The sequence below is a fragment of the Myiozetetes cayanensis genome, unplaced genomic scaffold (assembly GCF_022539395.1).
Source record: "Myiozetetes cayanensis isolate MyiCay16 unplaced genomic scaffold, myiCay2020 scf30, whole genome shotgun sequence".
Lineage (NCBI taxonomy): Eukaryota > Metazoa > Chordata > Aves > Passeriformes > Tyrannidae > Myiozetetes > Myiozetetes cayanensis.
Window position 1 is genome coordinate 4143851 of NW_026087522.1, and position 21455 is coordinate 4165305.

The window sequence follows — 21455 nt, forward strand, 5'->3', positions numbered from 1 at the left end:
AGGGCTCTCAGCTCTTCCCACAAAAGGTGATCTGCACCTGGAGGCGTTTCCTGGAGCCCAGAGAAACCGTGACTTGGCTCTGATCCCCACTGAGCCAATACTCCTGACAGCAGATCACATCTGCAAGGGCCCAAGAGGAGTGTGGTTTGAGGTGCTTTTCTCTGCAGGCCCCTCCAGCCCCCCTGTTGCTCCAGGCTTCTCCCACCACACATCTGCTCCAAGACCCTGCAGAGGGCCATGCTCTGGCTGACCTGGAGCACTTGGGACTCGATTTTTGGGCCCAGCTCCACAAACCAGAGGAGGACAGAGATGTCACCTCCCTACCCCTGGCAGTGTCATTCCCCAGCCAGCCCTGTCACTCCCTGTGCTGCAGCTGCTCTCATCCCAGACCAAATGCAGTTTTCAGGCTGTGCTGGTTTTCCACCATTTGTCTACAGGAAACAGTAACTGAGCTTTTCAGTTGCAGGATTACCTCAGAATAATAAAAAAAAATTATTTCACAGAGCTAAGGATCTAGGACTTTGTGATTGGTGGCTGCTGATGAACTGCAACAAAACAAATCAAACAGGAGCCATCAGCTAAGGAAGGTGAATCCCTTAGGAGCCCATGTGGTGCAGACATTAAGCTGACACTTCAAACACTCAAATCCTTAGAAATAAGAGGCTGGATGGTGTTTCCATCCCTGCTTGTCCATCCCTTCCCTCTGCAAGACCCGCTGCCTCCCAACCACCCCAGCAAAAGCCTCATCCCGCTCTGCCTGCCCTGGACATCACCAACAGCCAGTGGAAGGTCCTGGAAGGTCCATCCTGCTACCACGTCCTTTGTACAACACCTGCAAGCCCAGGGCATTGTGACCTCCAGGAAAACACCTCCACAGGAAACACTGAACATCACCGTGCCTGCTCCATCCAGCCGGGAGCTGCACGGTAGGGATCGTCTGTTCCCACAGGGAACACCAGCACAGCCAGGGCAGGATCTCCCCCTCGAGGCAGGAATGTGGCCTGTGGCACAAGCAGTGACACAACCACTGGCTCCAAACAGTCTGGCACAGGCAGGGGGGTGAGTGAGAGACCCCCACCACCACCACCCGCTCCCTGCAGTGGTGAAACCAGTGAGGGAGCAACAGCTGGACCCAGCCCCGGCCAGGCAGCAGGATTTATTGAGCTATTTACACAGCTAGATGCCAAATTCCCTCTTTCCCACACCAACTTTAAAAAACTCGTGCATCACGATTAAACACCCTTCCCCAGCCCTACTCACACCCTCCCCCCTGTCAAGGCTCAAATAAAGGTCTCTGGTCCACGTGGGCAGTGTGGGGTGGCACAGTCCGGAGGTACCGAGGGAGGGGAGCTGAGCCAGCACACCCCGAGTCCAGCCTTGCTTCCCTACAGGGTAAAGCTAAGAGGATTTGGAGCACCAGGATCCTCCAGGCAGCACAAGAGCCCTTTAGGTTTTTATGGCTGTGTCCCGGGATTTGTAGGCCACACCACGGCTCTTCAGCTCTCGGACGATCCCTGCAGCAAGGAGACAAACACAGGTCAGTGTTCCTGTGGGATGAGGAGCCCTGGAAAAATCTGGTGGTTCTGTCACACAGAGATCAAGATCTGGACAATCATCTTTATTTCACAGAATGGTGGAACATCCTGAGCTGGAAAGGACCCACAAGGATCACCGAGTCCAACTCCTGGCCCTGCACAGACACCCCAACAATTCCACCCTGTCCCTGAGAGCGTTGTCCAAACATTCCTTGCAGCTCTGGCAGCCTTGGGGCTGTGCCCACTGCCCTGGGGAGCCTGTTCAGTGCCAACCACCCTCTGGGGGAAGAACCTTTTGCTGAGATCCAACCTAAACCCTATCCCCGGGTATTTCAGATGTGCCTGGGCTATGCCAGCAGGCCTCGGCTTCCAGCCTTGTGATGTTCCAGCTCCTGCCCAATGCAGAGCTCAGGTGAAAAATAAGGAGCCTGGAATCCCAGACACTGGCACAGCTTTCCCCCTGGGGATTCAGGATTCACTCCTGGTCAGGAGTCTGCTCTGGGGACTGGGCAGGGGCTCAGCTGCACGGATGGTGCCATTTCTGCATTCCAGAGATAAGGCAAATCCTCTGTGCCCTCTGCTCCATTTATAAACACACAGACCCCACTGTGGCATGAGCCCTCGGTGCAGGAGGAGGACGGGAAGGGGCACCTGCTCACCAGGACTGCCTTAACAGCACCCCTTTTCTATGGACAGACTTCTGTGTTTCCCTGGAGCTGAACCATTTGAGATGAGCCCACTTTCCAGAGTCACCCTTTAATCCCAGTTTATCCCTCTGATAGCTGGTTTTAGCCAGCAGCATCTTCAATATCAGCTTCTGGCAGGCACAGTGCAGAACCCTGCAAGCCCCTTACCCAGTCCAGCACCTCCTTGCAGTCACCCTGCTGACCTCCCTTCCCCATCTTGCTGATCCCATCACCCACATGCCATGATCCCTGTCCACCAAGCCCCCAAACCCCGATTCCATCTCACAGGTACCTTGGGGCAGGCGGCCAGTCACGGACACTGCATAAACACCTGGCTTGAAGGTACCTGGGGGGAAGGAAACCCCGAGTTACCCCATGTGGCAGCAGCCAGGTAGGAAGGGACACCTGTGCAGATGTCCCCACATCAGGGGCAGAGCCCCCTGCACAGCCTGACCAGCAGGTCCCACTGCCCCCAGGAAGGGTCTGCCGGGGAATCAGGGATCTGTGGCTCCCAAAATACTCACTGATCCTCTGCCACTTGGAAACCCAGCTGTCCTCGGGGCTCATCATGGCAATGATCCTGCAGGAGGGATTGGCACTGAGGGGCCATTCCCCATCCGGGTGACCCCACAGTGCCACCACAGTGTCCCCAAGCTCCCTGGGTACTGGGGCCAGGCCCCACTCACCCGTCGAAGGAGGAGCTGGTGCAGTCATAGACCATCTCACGGTTGCCCTTCATCTGCAGGTAGGTCTCGCAGTTGTCGCAGCCATCGTACTCGAACTGGTCGATGGTCTGAGGGGACAAGGGGGTCAGGGACGGGGCCGGCCGGGAGCAGGGAGGCTGCGGGGAGGGAGAGAAACTCGGGAAGGGAGAGAGAGAGAGAGACGGAGCCCCGGGAAGGAGCGGCCAGGGCCGGGGCAGGAAGCGCCCCGAGGCTGCGGGAGGCCCGGGCCGGGCGACAGGAGGGGCAGAGGGGCCCGGGCCTGGCAGGGCCGGGAAGGGCCAGCACAGGGAGGCCCGGGCCGGGGCAGGAGGGCCGGGAGTGCCAGACCGGGCGGGGGAAGGGCCGGGGAGGGGCAGGAAGGCCCGGCACGGGGAGAAGGGCCCGGCAGTTTAAGCTGCGAGGGCCAAACCGGGCGGCAGGGCCGGGACACGGAGGGAGAAGGGCCGGGCCCGGGAAGGGAAAAGTGCCGGGCCCGTCGGCCCGGGCTGGGGGAGGAAGGGCCGGGGCCGGCGGGGAGCGGTCCCTGCCCCTCTGCCTGGCTCTGGCTCTGTCCCCGTGCCCGTCCCACCTTGACCAGCGAGCAGAGCAGGCAGGCGCGGAGGTGCCGCAGGTCCTTGGGCACGGTCTCCAGCGAGATCGCGGCCATCGCTGCTCCTGCCCCGGCCCGCCCCGGGCCCGCTCTGCGCCTGCGCGGCCGGCCCGGCCCCCATCCCCATCCCGGGTTAATCCCGATCCCGGATCCCATCACAGTCCCGATCCCCATCCCGGGTTAATCCCGATCCCGGATCCAGTCACAGTCCCGATCCACATCCCGGGTTAATCCCGATCCCGGATCCCATCACAGTCCCGATCCCCATCCTGGTGTGATCCCGATCCCGGATCCCATCACAGTCCCGATCCCCATCCTGGAGTGATCCCGATCCCGGATCCCATCACAGTCCCGATCCACATCCCGGGTTAATCCCGATCCCGGATCCAGTCACAGTCCCGATCCACATCCCGGGTTAATCCCGATCCCGGATCCAGTCACAGTCCCGATTCCCATCCCGGGTTAATCCCGATCCCAGTTCCAACCACAGTCCCGATCCCGGCCCGACCCCGAGCTCCATCCCGGGTTAATCCCAATCCCGATCCCAGTTCCAATCACAGTCCCGATCCCCATCCCGGGTTAATCCCGATCCCGGATTCAATCACAGTCCCGATCCCGATCTCGGTTTAATCCCAATCCCGACCCGGCCCCGAATGCCATCCCGGATTAATCCCAATCCCCATCCCGGTTCCAATCACAGTCCCAATCCCCATCCCGGTTCCAATCCCAGTCCCGATCCCAGCCCGGCCCCCATCTCGATCCTGGTTTAATCCCGATCTCAATTCCAATCCCAGTCCTGATCCCAGCCCAGCCCCGATCCCGGTTCCAATGCAAATCCCAGGCCCGATCCTGGCCCCGATCCTGATTACAATTCTGGTCCTGCTCCCAGTCCCAATCCCAGTCCCGATCCCGATCCCGATCCCCCATCCCAGTTCCAATCCCAGTCTCGATCCCGGTCCCAGTTCCGATCCCAATCCCCAGTTGCGGTCCCAATCCCCATCCCGGTTCCAATCCCAATCCCGTCCCTGGTGTGAATCCCAATCCCACTCCTGGCCCGGTCAGAGCAGGGTCCCTCCCGCGGGCGCCCCGAGGCTCCCCCGCCAGCACAGCCCCAAAGAATGCAGGCAGCACACCGGTACATGGATAAATATATTAGTAAATAAATATATTTCTGAGCACATCAGCATATTCACACATCTCCGTGTGGATCGGACATAAATACACAGTTTTGCATATATATAAAACGTATTTTCCTTTTTTGGTTTGTTTTTGTGGTGGTGTTTTTTTTCTTTTTTTTTTTTTCTTTTTTTTTCCTGGGTCATAATTTATTCCCAAGCCCCGAGAGCCAGGACAGACTCAGCAAAAAAAACAAACTAAATGAGAAGCAATGACAACAAAATGAACCGATATTCACATTTCCGAAGGATCTGAAGGATCTGTGTAGGAAGGGGGATGCCCAACCAGCCCGGTGGTGGATCCCAGCTCACTGGGTGGGAGCTCCTGGGAAAAAGGGGGTCCCTGGGGAAAGTCTGGGCCTTTGGTTGGGACAGAGGGAACTTGGGATCCTCTGGTTTCCATCAGTTTTCAGCCTTGGATGCAATGAAGGAAAATGAGCTCTGCTTCACTGCTGGGACGCTGCAGAAATTCCGTGATGGAGCCCACTGAATGTACTGAGCACTCAAAAGAATCATCCAGAAGCCAGAGGAACAGGAATTGTGAGAAGCCATTCCCTGTTTTCTGAGATATTGCTTCTTCCCCTCCCAGCAGCCAAGGACAGTCATCCATCTACTGAAAAGGATCGTAAAAATCACCTTCCCAGAGAATTCCCCCCTCTCCTCCCACCTGGGCCCCCTGCAGCTCAACAAGGCCCACAGAACAGGACAACATCCAGCAGGGCCGTTTCTAGATGGAAAGGAGCAGCAGCATAAGGTCAGGAAAGGAAAACACTTGGAAGCAGGCACTGCCCTGGCACCCTGGTAATACTGCAGTGGGGAGTGGAGGGTGCATCAGTGCTCCCAAGAAGCTTGGGGATTGCTGCAGATCCCCTGTTTACTTAGGGATAAGCAGGGAAAAGAGAGGAGGACTTAAAAACTGCAAATGAGCCCACTTGTTCCTCTGAGCAGTGAAATGCATCCCTGGAAGCTCTCAGCCTTCTTGACTCTGAAAGAAAACAGAGGGAACACCCAGACTTCATGGCCCTCCCCTCTATAAACTCCTCTGAGCCCTGCAGGATGGTCAAGGACGTGGGGAACTGGCTGAGAAAAGCCATGGACAATGTCCACAAGAAGCCAAACAGGGCAAATCTGGATCTGCTCCTGGGTATTTTCCTCTAGTTGAAAACTGACTTCCCTGCAAGGGAGAAAAAATCTGAGCTTGTGTCTTCTGCCTGCAAGAAGAGCCTGGAAAGGTTTAAATATAATTCAGGTGGGTTCTTTGATGAAAGAAATTCGTTTCTTCTCTACACTGAAAGGTCCTGCAGGGGCTCAGCCACAGGAGACAAGGAAGGGAATAGCAAGGGAATAATTCTGGTTTTGAAACAGTGCTATTGGCTGATCACTGACTGTCAGGGGCTGATGAGCAGCTGGGACAAAGATGCCTTTTCTTCCAAGGATTAAGGGCAGCAAACCCCATAAAAAGCTTTCCTCACCACAAAGGCAGGCAGAGGCAGAATTATCCTGGACTGAGACTGCATGACCAGTGTGCTCTCTCGAGCTGGAGAAGCTGCTGCTGATTTAAAGGAAGACACAGGAAGGTTGCTGAGCACTGAGCACAGGGGGAAGCCTGTTCCTACCCCAAAACTGTCAGGAATTACCTTCAGCTCCAGGGTTGTATCCAGCAGTGCTTCCCTGTGCTTGGAAGCACTTGGTGCCATATAAATGTGCACTTCACGTGGGAATCTGATTCTTTGGCCTGACTGATCATTTAGGGCAACGAGCTCGACAGGAATTCCCTGCTGTTTGGAAGCTGTTTGGGTTCTACATGTTTTGAATTTGGCAGGTTTTATTTTACTTGAAGGTCTGCAGATTATGAGACATAGGAAATAAGAACTAATGGCATCCAAAAAGAAAAATCCCAAAGCCTCCCACAAATGGGGGAAGGGGGGGAAGGAATAAACTGGAGCCTGATGATTTCTCGAGTTTTCTCCCTGCATCATTAAAATGTTGGAAAAGACAGAAGGGTATTTTGAAAAATCCCTCCAGAGGATCATTTCAGGTGTCAGAAATACGAAGATAAGGATGGGTGACGGATGGGACCCTGCTCTGCATTTATTATGGAGGCTTCTGCTGGGAATTTTTGCTGTGTCTTGAGGCAATGAGAGAGGAAGCAGCAGGAACCACATGAACTCAAGGATTTTCCATGACTCCTGTGATGGGGACACCTTGGGTTTGAAATATGCTCAAAAAATGAGTTGCTCTAAACAGGGCTGGCCAGGACACCTAGTTTGAGGGTGGGTGGAGGAGTTAAAAGAGGGTGAGTGAGAGACTTGTTCACATTGCCAGATGAGAGGGTGGATTCTTTGCAATGGAGAGTCTGACCCAGCTCCTTCCCAGAAATGCTGACGTTGTCCCTGTGTCTTCACCTCTCCTGCTGCTGCCACATGCAGGGAATGGCTGAGACGGTGTCAGCTGAGGGGCACTGGAGGGATCAGAAGTGGTGAGAGCTGTTGGTTTCCACTGGAGTCAGAAGCAGCACCTTGCAGGGCAGGCCTGGGAGCGGTGGGATGGAGAACAGCTCGTTCCTGTGTCTGAAATAGGCATGGAAAACTTAATTGGCGAAGTCTGGCTTTTGACCTAAGTGAGGAAATGAAGTCAGGAGCTACCAAGCCACAGAAAGTCATTTCTGCAGCTTTTGGTCTCGAAGGCTTGTTTATTTTTGAAGTGTTTAGCAAAACCTTCTGTGACATGAACACGCCAAAATAGCAGCTTGCACTCCCTCGCTGAGCTCTCCCGCTGGTGCCTCTGCCCAGCCCACGCAGAGATGCCACAGAGTGACCACGGGCTGCCTCTGCCTTCAGAGAAGGGGGCCTGGAGAGCACAGCTCTGTTTGTGGGACTGTTGCAATGTGGGGACGTGCGAGGAGACCACAAGTGCCCCAACTGCTGTTTGCAGTCTGTTGTCTGGCAGGGCCGGGCTGGGCATCGTCCGGTCCTGTGCAGAGAGCGAGGTGTGAACTCCTCCTGCTGAACATCTGTGTCCACTCCAGCTCCCAGGGAGCAAACAAGCCAGTGTTTCATTAGACTGAGTGTTCGTGGACATCCTGGACCTCCTCTTCAGATCCTGCATTCAGAGAAAAGGAGGAAGAAAAGTGTCAGCTACACCTGGCTGAACATTCCCGGGCGCCGCAGCTGCTGGGGCCTTGACCCTGCAAATACAGAGAACAGATGCTGCAGGGAAAGCCACTAAAAAAGCCACTAAGCCACTGGAACAGGCTCCCCAGGGCAGTGGCCATGGCCCCAAGCCTGACAGAGTGTTTGGACAACGCTCTCAGGCACAGGGTGGGATTGTTGGGGTGCCCTGTGCAGGTCCCGGAGTTGGACTCAATGATCCCTTCCAGCTCAGGATAGCCCACAATTCTATGAAGTTTCTCCCAATTTTTCAGAGCTCCCAATTTTTCTAGCCAGCTCCCAACCAGTTTATTCCTCTAAGGTAAAGTACAATAAAATGTAAAGATAAGACATCAAGCCACTCTTCCAGAAGAGGCAGGCTAAGGGCATGGTGCTCCCCAGGATTCACATCACTACTGGGTACTTGCTTTTGAGGCTTTCTGATGTTTGTTTTTTGAGGAAAATCTGTACAGCTGATTGAAAAATCATTAGGAACAGAAAATAATACTCATTCATATCACACAGAGCCAGGCAGCACCTTCCAGAGTGCACCAGAAACTCCAGACAACAGAAGCAGAGTGAGTGATGCAAGACAGGGATGGCACAAGTTTCACGCTGTTCAAGAGGTTGCATAAATTGCTTCTGAGTCCCAGCCAAGCTCAGGCTCTTCACCAGCCCCCTCTGCCTGGTGAATTATTGACAGAGAAATGCTCAGCAGTTTATGTTGAACCATTCAACTCGAGGGCTGCCTAAAAAGTGCACCCTGAGTCACTGTTCCAGCCAGCCCCTTTCTCTCCAAGCGTGTTCTCTCCAGCTGCCTGTTGCCACACACCCCAAACGTCTGAGCCTGCCCAGAGCTCTCACACAGGGTCAGCACAGCCCAGTAAAGGCACACAGGCATTATTTTTCCCGTTTCCCTTTTCCTGAGTGTTCCTGAGATCCAAAGGAAACAAATGGCCATCTAGAGATTCCTAGAGAGCAACTTGAAACAGCTTTTCACAACAGTCACAGCAAACCCTGAATGGTTATACACCATCAGCTGCAGGAGCAGAGCTTTGAAAATTAAATATAGAGGAAGAAAACGAGCAAATGAGATTCTGTTTGGAAAAATGTAGTTAATCAACATGGGAAAATTAATGTACACGGTGTTTTAAATGTACATAAGTGTGCAAGGCATGGCCAAAGTACCTGAGGACAGAGTTTGAGGGTATCAGACATTTATGATTTGAGTCACCAGTACATGGAATAAGCCACTTCCAGCAGCTTCCCAGCTTCAATCCCTCTGTGACCAGACAGCCTCAAATAGCTACAAATTTCTAAGTTTCTAAAATATAGAAACTATAATGTTTTCTGTAAACTGTGCCTGCAGGAGTGTCCCCTGTTACACAAACAGAAAGGAGGGCTAAAAAAGAAAGGACAGGTGGGAGAACCCCGGCTGCTGGACTGGCCATGGAGACCCAGCCAGGGCAGTGACCTGGAGGAGCACACCTTGGTGACCCCATAGGGGCTTTAAGGGTGGTCTTCTACCTCTAATCCCTTTCCCCCTCCCTGGTAAAGATCAAAGACGTGACATGAAAGGGAATGGCTGAGAGGATGAGCAGGAGAGGGAGGGGAGGGGGAGGATGCCCAGAGCGCTGCAGGAGGTGAGGTTTCCCAGGGAGAAGAATCAAGAGATTTCATCAGCCTGTGCTGGGAGTAATCTGCCTGTCCCGGGATGCCATCCGGGCATGCTGGGGCGGTTTAGGAAGCCATCTAGCTGTAATTCCCTGCCAGTTGACTGCCTTCCCTTCAGAGGATCCATCCAGCACTGCTCAAGGATTGATTCTCCACTGCCACAACTCCCAGGTGTAGTTTCCCAGGCAAGAGAGGAGTCAGGGATGTATCCTTATGCAAACCCCACCAGGACAGGCTGGTGGAGGTGCTCAAGGAGGCAGCATAAACTCCAGAACCATTCAGGCCTCTCTGGGATCATCTGCTGCATTATTCCCTGCCACACCAGTGCACGGCACTGCCTGCACAAGTGGAGTTTCTCCAGGGGCTGTGGATCAGGATTCAGCCTCACCTGGCAGCTGGGTGAGGTAAGCACACACCTGGAGGGTGCTGCATCCCACAGCAGCACCAGCAGCTTCTGGAAACCCTGGTTTAGGGACTTCCTGAGCCGGAGGGTGCATTTGCATCTCTGCATTTGCCAGCTCTTGATCTGGGCTCTCAAATCCATTTTACTCCTGGCGCTTAAATCCTCTGGGCAACCAGCACCAGTTTCACTACACACCATTTGTTACCTTTTGGGTGTTTTAAAGCTTCAGGTTCCCGTTTGATGCCACCAATTACTTTGTTCTAAGCACCAGTGAGTCCCTCTTATCTGCCTTCTTCCCTGCTCTCCTGATTTCATATCCTCTCTTTCATATCCTCTGCTAATCATCTTTTTCCCACATGAAAGTCTCACTATTCTTTGTTTTCTCAGAAAACCCCATCACTGTGATCCCTTTCTGCCCTTCTCTCAAACCTGCTATTTCCCTTTTTTGAGAAGGGGTGATCAGGAGCTCTGAGCTCACTACAGGCTTATGCAGCTGCATAAAGGCACTTTCTGCTTGACCCACATTACTTCCCAGCCAGCTTCTAATAATAATTTGATTTTTACTCAGAAGTGGCTCTGCTTGTGTGGCATTTTGTGCTGCTTCCATGGGATCTCCCCACACTCTTTCCCTCACAGCTCAGCAGCAGGAGATCCCTCTGTAACCTTCTGTATCCAGCTTTAACGCTGACACCCTGATGGATTTTATCTGTTACACACTTTGCTATCTCCTCTCCTTGTCCAGGATATTTATGAGCTTGCTGGAAGGTGCAGACAGTTGGAGAACTTCCACTTTGCTCCTTCTCTGAGTAATTTCCTCCCATTAAGTCTGGTCCACACTTTGTCTCCTATTTTCTAGCCAGTTATTTACCTATGAGAGCACCTTCCCTTTTATCCTTTGAGAGCTTCCTACCCCTAAAAGACGTGCCAGGTGTTATCTCTCCCTGTGGAAGCTGGGGTGCCTCCTCTCCTGGTTTTCACATTCAGCCATGTGCCTACAAGTCAGCCCCTGTATTTGAATTCTTAACAATCTGCTTGGCTGGAAAGTCAGGCTCATCATTCTGTGGCTTCAGCTATTTCCAGCTGATATTGCCCCCAGCTCTTCCTTCTGGCTCTGGGTATGGATAAGAGATTGCAGGCCACGTTCAGGATTTATCAGCTCTGTGCTTGAGCCCTGCAGGATGCCCAGGGGGGGAGATGTACCCCTGGCAATTTGTTACTCTCCACTTTATTTCAGAGTCACTCACAGTGATGATTTGATTCATGAGGGATCCTGTACCCCCTGCCCTGTGCAGGGTGAGAACCTCCCCGAGTGCTTCCAGGCTGATCACTAATGCAATAAATTCTGCTCTCCCAGCACTTAGAGCTCCTGAACATCCCTCAGACCTGTGTTATTCCCTGGATCTGCAGGGCCTCAGGCAGCCTTCTCCCTTCTGATGGAGCTGGAAATGTTTGCATTCATAGTCTCTCGGTTTTTCACAAGCTGTGTGTGCCTCTCCATGGCTCTGCACTCAGCTTGGCACCCAACCCTGTTCTGATCTCCTTGTCTTGCTACACCTTGGCTTTGGAAGAACAACTTCCCAGTGCCCTCTCTGCCCTGCTGCTTGGCCAGCCCTTTCTGGGGCTTTAAATGATCCCTGTGCCCAACAGCATCTTAGTCTCTTGACTGCTTCTTTTAGAATTATTGTTAAAAAACTCTCAAGTCTCTGTAGGCTCCACTTTGCAGCCTGTGCTGACACAGGGTGTTATAACCCTAATGCCACCCTCCTTCTACTTAGGGGCAATTGGAGATTTTCGTGTCACTTGTCATTGGATTTCACACTCTCCTTAGCACAAAGTGTCCCACCCATGCCACCAGAAGAGACACACTCTTCTCCTCTCTGTAATTTCACCTGGGAATTACAGGGTCCTGTTTTTCCTTTAAACTGGGTTTCTGAAGAGTTTATGTCAAAACTTTAATTTAAAGCTGGGCTTTCTAATTCATGCATTTATATTTTTAGCTTTATGCCATTTATCTGGAGGCACTGATGCATTTCTTCCTTGGTCTCCTTGTCTGTGTGTTGTGTCCTGCTTACATGGGACTGTCTATTGAGATTGTTCTTTGCTCTTTTTACTTGGTCTCTATTGATTTCCACCTTTCCCAAGATAAAGCACCAATGTGATTATAACCCAGAGTTTGTGTTACGTCAACCAACACGTTTTCAGCCTGGTGGCTTTCCTGCATAAGCCCTGCACAAGCTCTCTGCTCTGCCCTCTGTTCCTAATAAAGCTATATCCTAAATCTATTTATTTTCTCAGCCTTACAAGGAGATTCTGATCTCTGGCTGGTCCTGAAAGCACCCCCAAAGCTACTGCAGTCAAACAGAGCCACAAAGCTTCCAAACACATTGGTCCTTCCAGCTCCAAGAGAGAATGAAGGCTGGGTGTGCTTGGCAAAGCAGCTGGCACTGGCTCTGGGTGAGGGCACAGACTGAGGCCACTGGGACCACCTCCAAAGAGACATCACAGGCGTGGACCTGGCAATGCCCTGGGCAGGGCAGCACCCAGTACCCCTCTTTGGGTGCACAGACTCCTGCTCTGGGGGCTTGGGGAGGCCTCCCAGGTTCAGGTAGGAACTCAAAGCAACTCCTGAGCAGCTTTCCCTGATGAGCCAGGAGGGCTCTCTGTGTGGAGGCCCCTGCTGTGATCCCGGGAGGGCATCAGCACTCGGAGCTCCCCGTGAACCAGAGGCACCTCTGCTGCCTCCTCCATCTCTCCCAACAGCACAGGCCTCCTGGATCACCCATCTGCAGTGCCAGGCACTCCTGTGCCTGGGAATAAAATCTGTTCCTGGGAGTCTGGGAGGCCAGAGAACCATGGGGAGCCAGGCCCGTGCCCATCCAGCTCCCCCTGCCCCAGGAGCGGGGCTGGATAGACGAGCACGGGGAGGAAGCGATTATCTCTGCGGCACAATGGGCACAGTGAGTCACGAGCTTAGGGCCAGCGTTTCAAGAGAAATTAGGCAGCCAGATCTGTGTTTGGTAGCGAAATCAAAAGGGTTTGCCCGAGGAGCTGCAGTGAGTCAGTGGCAGGGGGAGGAAGGGAGCCGGGCTCTGCTCCCAGCCGGCACCTGCCCGGGCTGACGCGCAGGTTGCTGCCTTCAGAGGACCTGAGAGAGCGAGAGCTGGGAGCTAAACTCGGGTTCTTTCAAAGAGCCTCGTCTCAAAGGCATTTTCCCTCTCTCAAGTGAGAGATGTGCAGCAGTTAGGCAAAGGGCCAAACTTTAATTACATCTGATTTCCAAAAGACACTAAAGAGCAACTCCCACGCAACAGAGGCAGGTGAGAAATGAGGGATGTGCAAATCCATCAACTCATTGAGTCCATTCTACTATCACCAGCCACACACACTTCCTTCCTCACTGATTCCAGTTAGCTAGGCTTGGCTGGAACAACTGGAGCCCAAAAAGCCTTAAAGACTTTGCCAGTAAGTCACACAGACTGGTACAAGGACATTGAGAAACGTGGTCTCATCCCTCCCTTTGGGAGATATTCCATCTGCTGGAGATGTTTAGCTAAAATTAGCCACCTTATTTCTCATCTGCAGTATTTTAGGGTTTGGTGCACTCATTAACACACTTGCTCATCGTTCAGGCCACCATCTCCAGGTAGATGAACCCTGAAATGCTCCTGCTGTCAGTGCTCCTGTAGGAAAGCCCACAGGGAGGGTACCAGGTGTCCTGGCATCCAGAGCTCCTTCGGCAACCCCCTCCCATTCACCTGCTCCCTGCAAGGAGAGGAGCACAGCAGACTTACCCTGCCCACCCTGCCGGGACGGGCAGTGCAGGTGGAGACTCAGACTGTGTCTGGGGGTGCCTGTCCCTGAGAAATCCGCAGGAACCGGGCGGGTTCCTTCCCGTCCCGACACCCCCTCCTCCTGCTTCCTCAGCTCGGAGCTGGACTGTGGCACCAAACACTTCCAGAGCGGCCGGGAGCCAGAGCCACTCGGCAGGGGAGCGCTTGGGATCAGGGGCTGGACCTCGGGAGAGCAGCGGGAGCCACTGGGATGGCCGTGGGGAAGGTGAGCATCGCCGGCTTTGGGTAAGGCCGAGTCCTTGGGCAGCAGAGCGGGGTCGGGCTCCAGGGAACACTTTCTTTTCCTTCGGTGATGCCGGCTCTGCAGGCTGTGTCTGGGGGGCAGCAGGGCAGGGGACGTGCCAGCTGCTCCCGACTGTCTGTTGGCATCTACACCGAAGTCCAACCTGTTAGGAGAGCGGAGGGGGCACGAGGGGGCTCCCGGCCTTCCCGGGAACAGGCTGGCTGTCCTGCCAGAGCTGCCTCCTGCAGCACATCGCTGCTTTCCAGAGGCTGCTGGCAATGATGGCTCTTCTCAGCCTTCTTCTGTGTCCGAGCCCCATGGAAGCCAACCTTGGCCCCAGCGTAGCGGGGTTTGCGTGGCACAGGCCCCTGCCCGGCGCGCCCAGGGGGACACTCCGAGTCCCGTCTGTAGTGGTGGTGCTGGTGGTGGTGGTAGTGGACGTGGCTGAGCACCTGGGACTTGGCTGGAGCAGCCCCCCCGGGCACCATGAGGTCCAAGGACCTGGGCCGCCTCTCCCTGGGCGGCCGCAGCGGCTCCTGGCCGTGGTCCGTGGCGGGGCCCTCGGAGCTGCAGTACACGAAGGGATCGTAGTCGCTGCTCAGGGAGCTGCGGAACGTGGAGCAGCTGCCGTGGATGCCCTGCAGGCTGACGTCCGTGCAGTTCAACATGGAGTCGCTGGAGGAGCCGTGGCAGGGCCCCGAGCTGGAGTCGCTGCCCGGCCCGTCCGCCAGGTACCCGCTGTGCTCGGTCAGGTAGCTCTCCCCGGAGCCGCTGCTGTTGTGCTGGTGCCCGTGGGCCGCCCCCCGGCGCAGGGCGGGCACCCGGTGCTGCTTCTGTGCCAGGGCTGCCTTGAGCCCCGGGCAGGGGGGCTGGGGCTGCAGGGAACACGTCCTGTGGGGTGCCAGCACCTGCCCGCACGCCGAAGGCGGGGGGAGCTGCTGGCCCAGCAGGCCCGGGGCCAGGGGGGATGTGTGGCCACAGGCGAGCAGGGAGGGGGTCGGTCTGTAGGGCATGTAGTGGATGGTGCCAAAATCCAGCTGGGAGAGCTCTGGGGAGTGGAAGAAGGGGTTGCCGTGGGCTGGCTCCGGGGGAAAGCTCCTGAGGTTCCTCTGAGGATACGGATGTGGGAGGTGGTAAAGGGCATGTCCTGGGTGCTGGCGGAAAAGGTGGAGTCGCCGTCCAGGCTCCATGTCCTGAGGGGCCAGCCTGGAGCTGGCGGCCGTGGCCTGGTCCACTGAGTCTCTGGCTGTGGAGAGAGAAGAGAGCATCCAGCACACATCCCACAGCCTGGCTGTACCCCTGGCATCAACTCCACTGCCCTCCCACCACAGTCACACGTCCCACCTGTGTCCTGCAATTCCTCATTGCCACACCAAACCACCCCCATGGTCCTGCACGCTCAGTGCTTTCCCTGCTGCCTTTCCCCACAGCTCCCAAGACTGGAACCCCCTCCTCTTGGTGCAGGTCCCAAGCTCAGCGTCCTGCTGTCCCCTGGGGGGCTTACGCACAGGAACCCCTCTCCATGGACACACCACCCTGTACATTCCATGCACAGGGACATGTGGAGCTGCAAATGAATCACCCAAGGGTACCTGGAGCTCCTGGTCACAACCCCTGCACCCAACCCCATCCCTGCCCAGAAAATGCTGTGCCTGAGCCCTACCAAGAATATTGAACATGCAAAGGGGACACGTGTGGTGTTGCTGCAGCCAAGGGTCAACACAATCCCGATGGAACTCGTGGGAGCACGAGATGATCCGCAGTTCCTAGAGAGAAGAGGAGGAGTATGAGCAAGAAGAACCATGTCCCAAGACCTGGATGGGTCCTTCTTGATGGAAGCAAGCCTCGAAGGATGGAAAGACGCCTAAGAGTGAGGGATCTGCAGCCCAGCTGTGCACAAAGGAGGCTGTGCAGTAGCTCTGGTTCTGCTCTGGGGTGTGAACATCCAGGGAAGTGAAAGCCCTGGGGAACAGGGAGGCTTCAGGCTGGGTGTTCTGGAGCAGCAAACCCCACTTTTGCCCCGTTGTTTCAACGTGGATGTTTTATGGACATTTTACCCAAGAGCCACAGTTGGAGACCTGCCTCAAGAGATCTGAGTGACTCCAACAGACAGGGCTCCTCTGGCCAAGAGGCAGGCCGATTCCATGGACACTGGCCCTTTCCCAGCCCCAAGGAGCTGCGGAAGGAAACATCACCAGGGCCTCCCGCTCCTGCCACGCTCCGCTCCCACTGCCGATCCCACCCGGGGAATTTTGGAGCTGTGGGTGCCCAGCAGAGCCCTGCCCACATCCTACCTGGCCCTCGCTGAACTCCTCCAGGCAGATGGCACAGACTGGGGCGGAGCTGCAGCTGCTGGTCGAGTCCCACCGCGACGCCGGGCGGCACCGGGGCTGGTACCGGCGCGTGGCCAACTGCCCGATGGCCTGCAGGGTCTGCTGCTGCAGGGAGTCCTGAGAGAGGGGAGGCTTTCAGGATAGGCTCAGCCCTACAGTGCCCTTCCTCTTCCAAATTTGGGGGACACTACTCATTTCCAGAGGTGGCTTTTTGTCTAACCTGACTTAGCCGGGCTAGGCTTTGTCACCAGCAGGAGACAGCTGGCTCTGGACGTTCAAAATCACTCAGCAGTGCTGAGTTTTTGAGCCCCAAAGGATTGTCTCTCTACAGGAAAAATGGGATATTCTCATATAGGGACAAACATCTGACGCTGGGAAGATGATTAGAAATTTCTTAATTTCTGTTAAAAGTACTGAATCATAAAACCATAGAATCACCTAAATGGTTTGGGTTGGAAGGGAACTTAAAGCTCATCTTGTTCCAAACCCCAGCCACAGGCAAGGACACCTTCCACTAGCCCAGGTTGCTCCAAGCCCCGTTCAACCTGGCCTTGGACACTTCAGGGATGGGGCAGCCACAGCTTCTCTGGGCAACCTGTGCCAGGGCCTGCCCACCCTCACAGGGGGGAATTCCTTCCCAATAGCCCATCTAACCCTGCCCTCTGGCAGTTTGAAGTCGTTCCCCCTTGTCCTATCACTATCTGCCCATCTCCCCAAGTCCCAAACAAGGTCTGTTGCTGCCTTTTGTGTGTTCCTGTTGCTCCAGGAGGTCCCTACCTGAGTCCTGTTCAGTTGGCACTTTGTGCGGACAACGAAAATCAAAACGATGACGACCACGGTGCTGACCACGGTGAGGAGAATCCACACGTCATAGTCTGGCTGTTGGATAAAACAGGAGAGAAATTACCCTTGTGTGGCAGACTTGGGATCAAGAGGCTTTGCAGTGGGAATGGTGTGTGTCTCACCCAGGCTGGTGGCTCCTTGACCTCAATCTTCACGTGGGCCTCTCTGTTCTTGTTCACCACACCCATGAGGAGCTCGGCGTCGTGGCCCCTGATCAGAACCACAGGCTGGCTCAGGCCTCTGGGCTTCCTCAGCTGCAAAGGAACAAGCACAGTGAGAGCTGGTCCAGAACAGCCTGGAAAAGGGCAATCCTGGTCCCCCAGGCACGTCTGGTTCCTCCTGATGCTTCCTGCACACACTTCAGGGACGGATTGCTCCCCTAGATCTGCATTGTCCCTCTAGGATGAATCAGATTGAAGCTTCTCCTCTTTTACTCCTCTCTAGCATTGGGAAAATACTCAGTTTTCCCTGCTGGTGCCTCCTCATGCACAGCTGGACACTGCTTGGTGTCTCCTGAGCTCCTCTTCAAGCCCCTGTGCAGAAGTTCTTGGTGTCTCCTCTTCCCTGTGGGAAGTGCCCACAGCACTGCCGAGCGCTGCCCTCCCACAGAAACGCTTCCTCTGCTCTTCCTCAGAGACCCATCCAGTTCCCCTCCTCCCTGAGGACATTCTGCTTGTTCCTGGTCATACTGGCACGGGCTGGCTCAGCAGCTGTCCAAGCCTACTCCCTGCCACACTGACCTGGACCAGGGTGGCCATCGGACCCACTGACCACTTCCCACGCTCTGGGGGGACCTGGGGGCACCCAGAGGTGGGTGCCTGGGTCTGGGGACAGAAATGTGAGTGGAGGTGCAGATGGTTGTGAAGACCACAGAGGCTGCAGAGTCTGAGTTGTTGAGAGTTGCCACTCCTGGCTGTGGTATCCCAGATGGGGAAGCTGGAAAAGTGGGATCGGAGGCTCAGAGGGATCAGAGACTGGGATCTGAGCAACCCTGGCATCACCTCATGGACCTGCACTCACTGCTGCCTTTCTCTGGCATCAGAAATTAATCTGTAAGTGCATCAAAGAGCCAGGAGGGATGGATCCAGCATGGAGTCAGCCCGGAGTTTGGATAAGCTCAGACACCAGCTCTCCTGTCTGTTCTCAGTCAAATGCTGGATGCTTTTCATTATCCCTGGATTATTTGGATAGGGAACCGAATCCATTCCACAGATTACAGCAATGCTGGGGGAAGGGACCTTTGGAGGTCTCTAAACCTGCACCAAGAGTTGTTGCAGGGAGGGCTGTGACTTGGGCTTGAGAACTTGAGAAGTCACCTTTCCCTGAAGGTACACTGGGCTGTCTGGAGTAGATGGAATTGGGAAATCCATGACTTCTCAAGAAGCTCCTGGCAGAAAAGCTCAATTGACCAGACAATGTCCTCTGAGAGTGTGGATGTGCCCTGGAGTGCAGGAAAGAGGAACAGGCTCTTCAAGGGTGAGTGGGCTAAGAGCCAACATCCAACACCAGTTGGGATCTGGGACTTTCTGCTGCTGGCTGGTGGGTCCTGATGGACCCATTTTGGGATGGGACAGGAGCACTGTGGTTTAGCTGAGAATATTAATGGGGTCTGTACCTGATCAGCAGCACTTTCATCGTCAGTAATGTCGAAAAGGATCGCACGGGCTCCACGCTCCCCTGCCAGCTTCGCCTGTCCAAAACAACAGAGGCTTCAGTGGACACTCTGCACTGTCCCCTGTGTCAACACCTGCCATTTGGATCCATGTCTGCCTCTCGGGCTCTTTGCAGGGAAAGAACCACCTGCTTAGACTGAGGAAACCATTTACACTTTGATTCCTGTGCCTGTGCTGGGCCGCAGTGCCCGCTCCTGCCAGAGCTCTGGGGCTCCTTCTCCCTGTGGTTGTGGAGATGAATTGGTGGCCTTGCAGACACAGCAGGACACAAACCTAAACATTCCCCAGCTGTCCGTGCCATGTGCCCCTTTGCTTCAGAGCTGGATTTGCTGGGGAGGGATCTGCTGACCTACACAACCTTCCCATCCCAGGACAGCAGAATCCTCCACATATCCCACCCCTCACTATGGGGCATCTTCACTGTCCTCCTCTGGATGCCCTGGGCTGTCTGAGGGCCTGGCTCCCATACACACTGCTCTCCCTGGTCCTGTCCCTGCCCCCCTCAGGGAGAAGCTCAGGCAGTGCCCGGGCTGCAGATTTGCTCTTGGATGAGGAGCGAGATGTCTTTCCACAGCTCAGCTCACAGACCCACCCAGCCGAGCACACATGCCACCCTGGTGAGGTAAAGCTCACCGCCTGAGGACCTCGTGGGGTCACCCACCTCCTCCCAGCTGGCCCTGGGAGCCCTCTGGGCAGGCAGAGGCAGCCTGGGGAGATGGAACGTGAACAGAACGCAGGGCTGGGCCGCTCTTACTCAGGCGGAGCCCTTTGATCCTGCGGCCCGAGCCTGTGCAAACAGGGAGCAGTTCACCCTCGGCAGGGCCAAACCCCAGCTCGGGGGCCAGAGGTCAGAGCTGCCGCTTCCCAGCTGCAATATCAAACACAGGGAGCCGCCTGGGCCCAGGGATGGGGCATTCCCAGCACGGAGAGAGGCGGCTGAGCGGGATCTGCTCCATCCCTCCCACAGTCACAGGATCACGGAATGTGCTGAGCTGGGAGGGACCCCCCAAGGATCGTGGAGTCCAACCCTCAGTCCTGCACAGGGGGACACCCCCAGAGTCACCCCCTGTGCCCCAGAGGATCATCCAAACCCTCCTGGAGCTCTGGCAGCCTTGGGGCTGTGCCCACTGTGTTTGCTGTCTCTGTGCTGGATCCCTTCAGCCACAGATCCTCTTTGAGGACTGAAACACTTTTGGTGTAAATTATGTATTTACAGGATGATTTCAGAGCTTTCAGCAACAGCTGACAGCGCTCTGCCAACCAGACTTGCAATCAATGGTTCACTCAGAAAACAAACAAACAAACAAACAAACAAACAAACAAAATTATAAATGATGCACCAGAAAGAAAAATAAATCCCTTTGATCTCAGCGGTATTTTCCATGTCTTCCTCTCCCCAGACGCCCTCCCTGCTGCTTTTAGCTTTGGATGCTGAGGCAGGGATCGAATTTAGGAAGCAGAGAGGAGCCTCAGGTGGCTGGTGGAGCTCTCCTCGTGCCAGGCTGGCCGTGTGCAGGCTTGGCTGGGTGACAGCTGAAGCAGAGGTTATGATAACACTCTGCACATGGCTATTTTTATCATCATTGATACAGGGCTGCAGTTCCACATGCAAAGCTCTGCCACAAGACACACGTGCTGGGAAAACGAGGCTCCTGCTCCAGCAAGAGCCAACCACATCCCACAGCTCTGACTCCTGAGGAGAAGAATGGTCCAGGGATTTTGAGGAAGAGATCTTGGCATTCTTGCCCATGGTGGGAGAGGAGGTTTGGGATGAGATGATCTTTAAGGTCCCTTCCAACCTCAGCCCTTCTGTGATTCTCTGATCAGAGTGATGTTGGAGGGAAGGAGCTTGGCAGAAGCTTCAGGAGGATGGAGAAGCAGCCAGACAAGAATTGCAGGGGGTGGAGGAAGCAAGATACAAGGCAGAGCCAGGCCATATGGCCATCTGCTGTATTTCATGGCTAAACTACTCCTATTTGTGGGAGAAAAGCTGTGAGCCTCCCTAGGAGAGATCCTGGAGCAGGAACACCTGCAGGATGGCATCCAATGTCATGTTCAGCTGGCTCTCAAACTCCACTGTTGGGTTTGGCTGTGGTAATGGAGCCATGATGATTGATGGCCAGTGAAATGTCCCTCTGTCGGGTTGTGAACGTGGCAATGAACTGAGGGGTTTGTTTGCCTTGGAGGGTGAGTGGTCCTGGAGAAGGGATCAAGGTGGATGACCACACAGCAGCAGTGCACCATGTCTTGTCCTCCTTGTGCCAGCCTTCCTCAGCTGATCCCAGGACTCAGCAGCACACTGGCACTTCCAGTGCTGGGATCAGTCTCAAAGATGAAGGAAAAAGCCAGCAAAAAAGTTTGAATCCCAGAATGTTTTGGGTTGGGAGGGACCTTAAAGCTCATCTCATTCCAACCCCCTGCCACGGGCAGGGAACACCTTCCACTAGACGGGGTTGCTCAAATCCTGGCCCAAAGTTTTTAAGCCTTTTAGGTCCTGAAGTGGAAGTTGAGTCTTTGCAGCTTCTCCTCCCTCCTGTTCACCCCCCCCCCCAGCAGCAGCACTGACCAAACAGCCATTCCTCCCCCATTCCCTGCA

General features: G+C 54.9%; 2 protein-coding genes across 2 annotated transcripts in view; both read right to left on the reverse strand.

Annotated features, from left to right (window-relative positions):
• Positions 1-1127: 1127 nt before the first annotated feature.
• Positions 1128-3615, reverse strand: SUPT4H1 (SPT4 homolog, DSIF elongation factor subunit). Its single transcript, XM_050326017.1, has 5 exons — positions 3515-3615; positions 2908-3014; positions 2746-2801; positions 2514-2567; positions 1128-1514 (listed from the first exon to the last, which is right to left on the reverse strand). The coding sequence occupies exons 1-5, from the start codon at positions 3590-3592 to the stop codon at positions 1447-1449; spliced, it is 363 nt and encodes a 120-aa protein (XP_050181974.1). The 5' UTR covers positions 3593-3615; the 3' UTR covers positions 1128-1446.
• Positions 3616-4812: 1197 nt separating this feature from the next.
• RNF43 (ring finger protein 43) overlaps positions 4813-21455 on the reverse strand; it is a 56303-nt gene continuing 39660 nt past the window's right edge. The window contains 8 exon segments of the mRNA XM_050325984.1: positions 4813-7812; positions 13728-14186; positions 14189-15256; positions 15674-15776; positions 16305-16460; positions 17121-17222; positions 17309-17440; positions 18802-18876. Coding sequence (XP_050181941.1) covers positions 7769-7812; positions 13728-14186; positions 14189-15256; positions 15674-15776; positions 16305-16460; positions 17121-17222; positions 17309-17440; positions 18802-18876 — 2139 coding nt within the window. The 3' untranslated portion in view covers positions 4813-7768.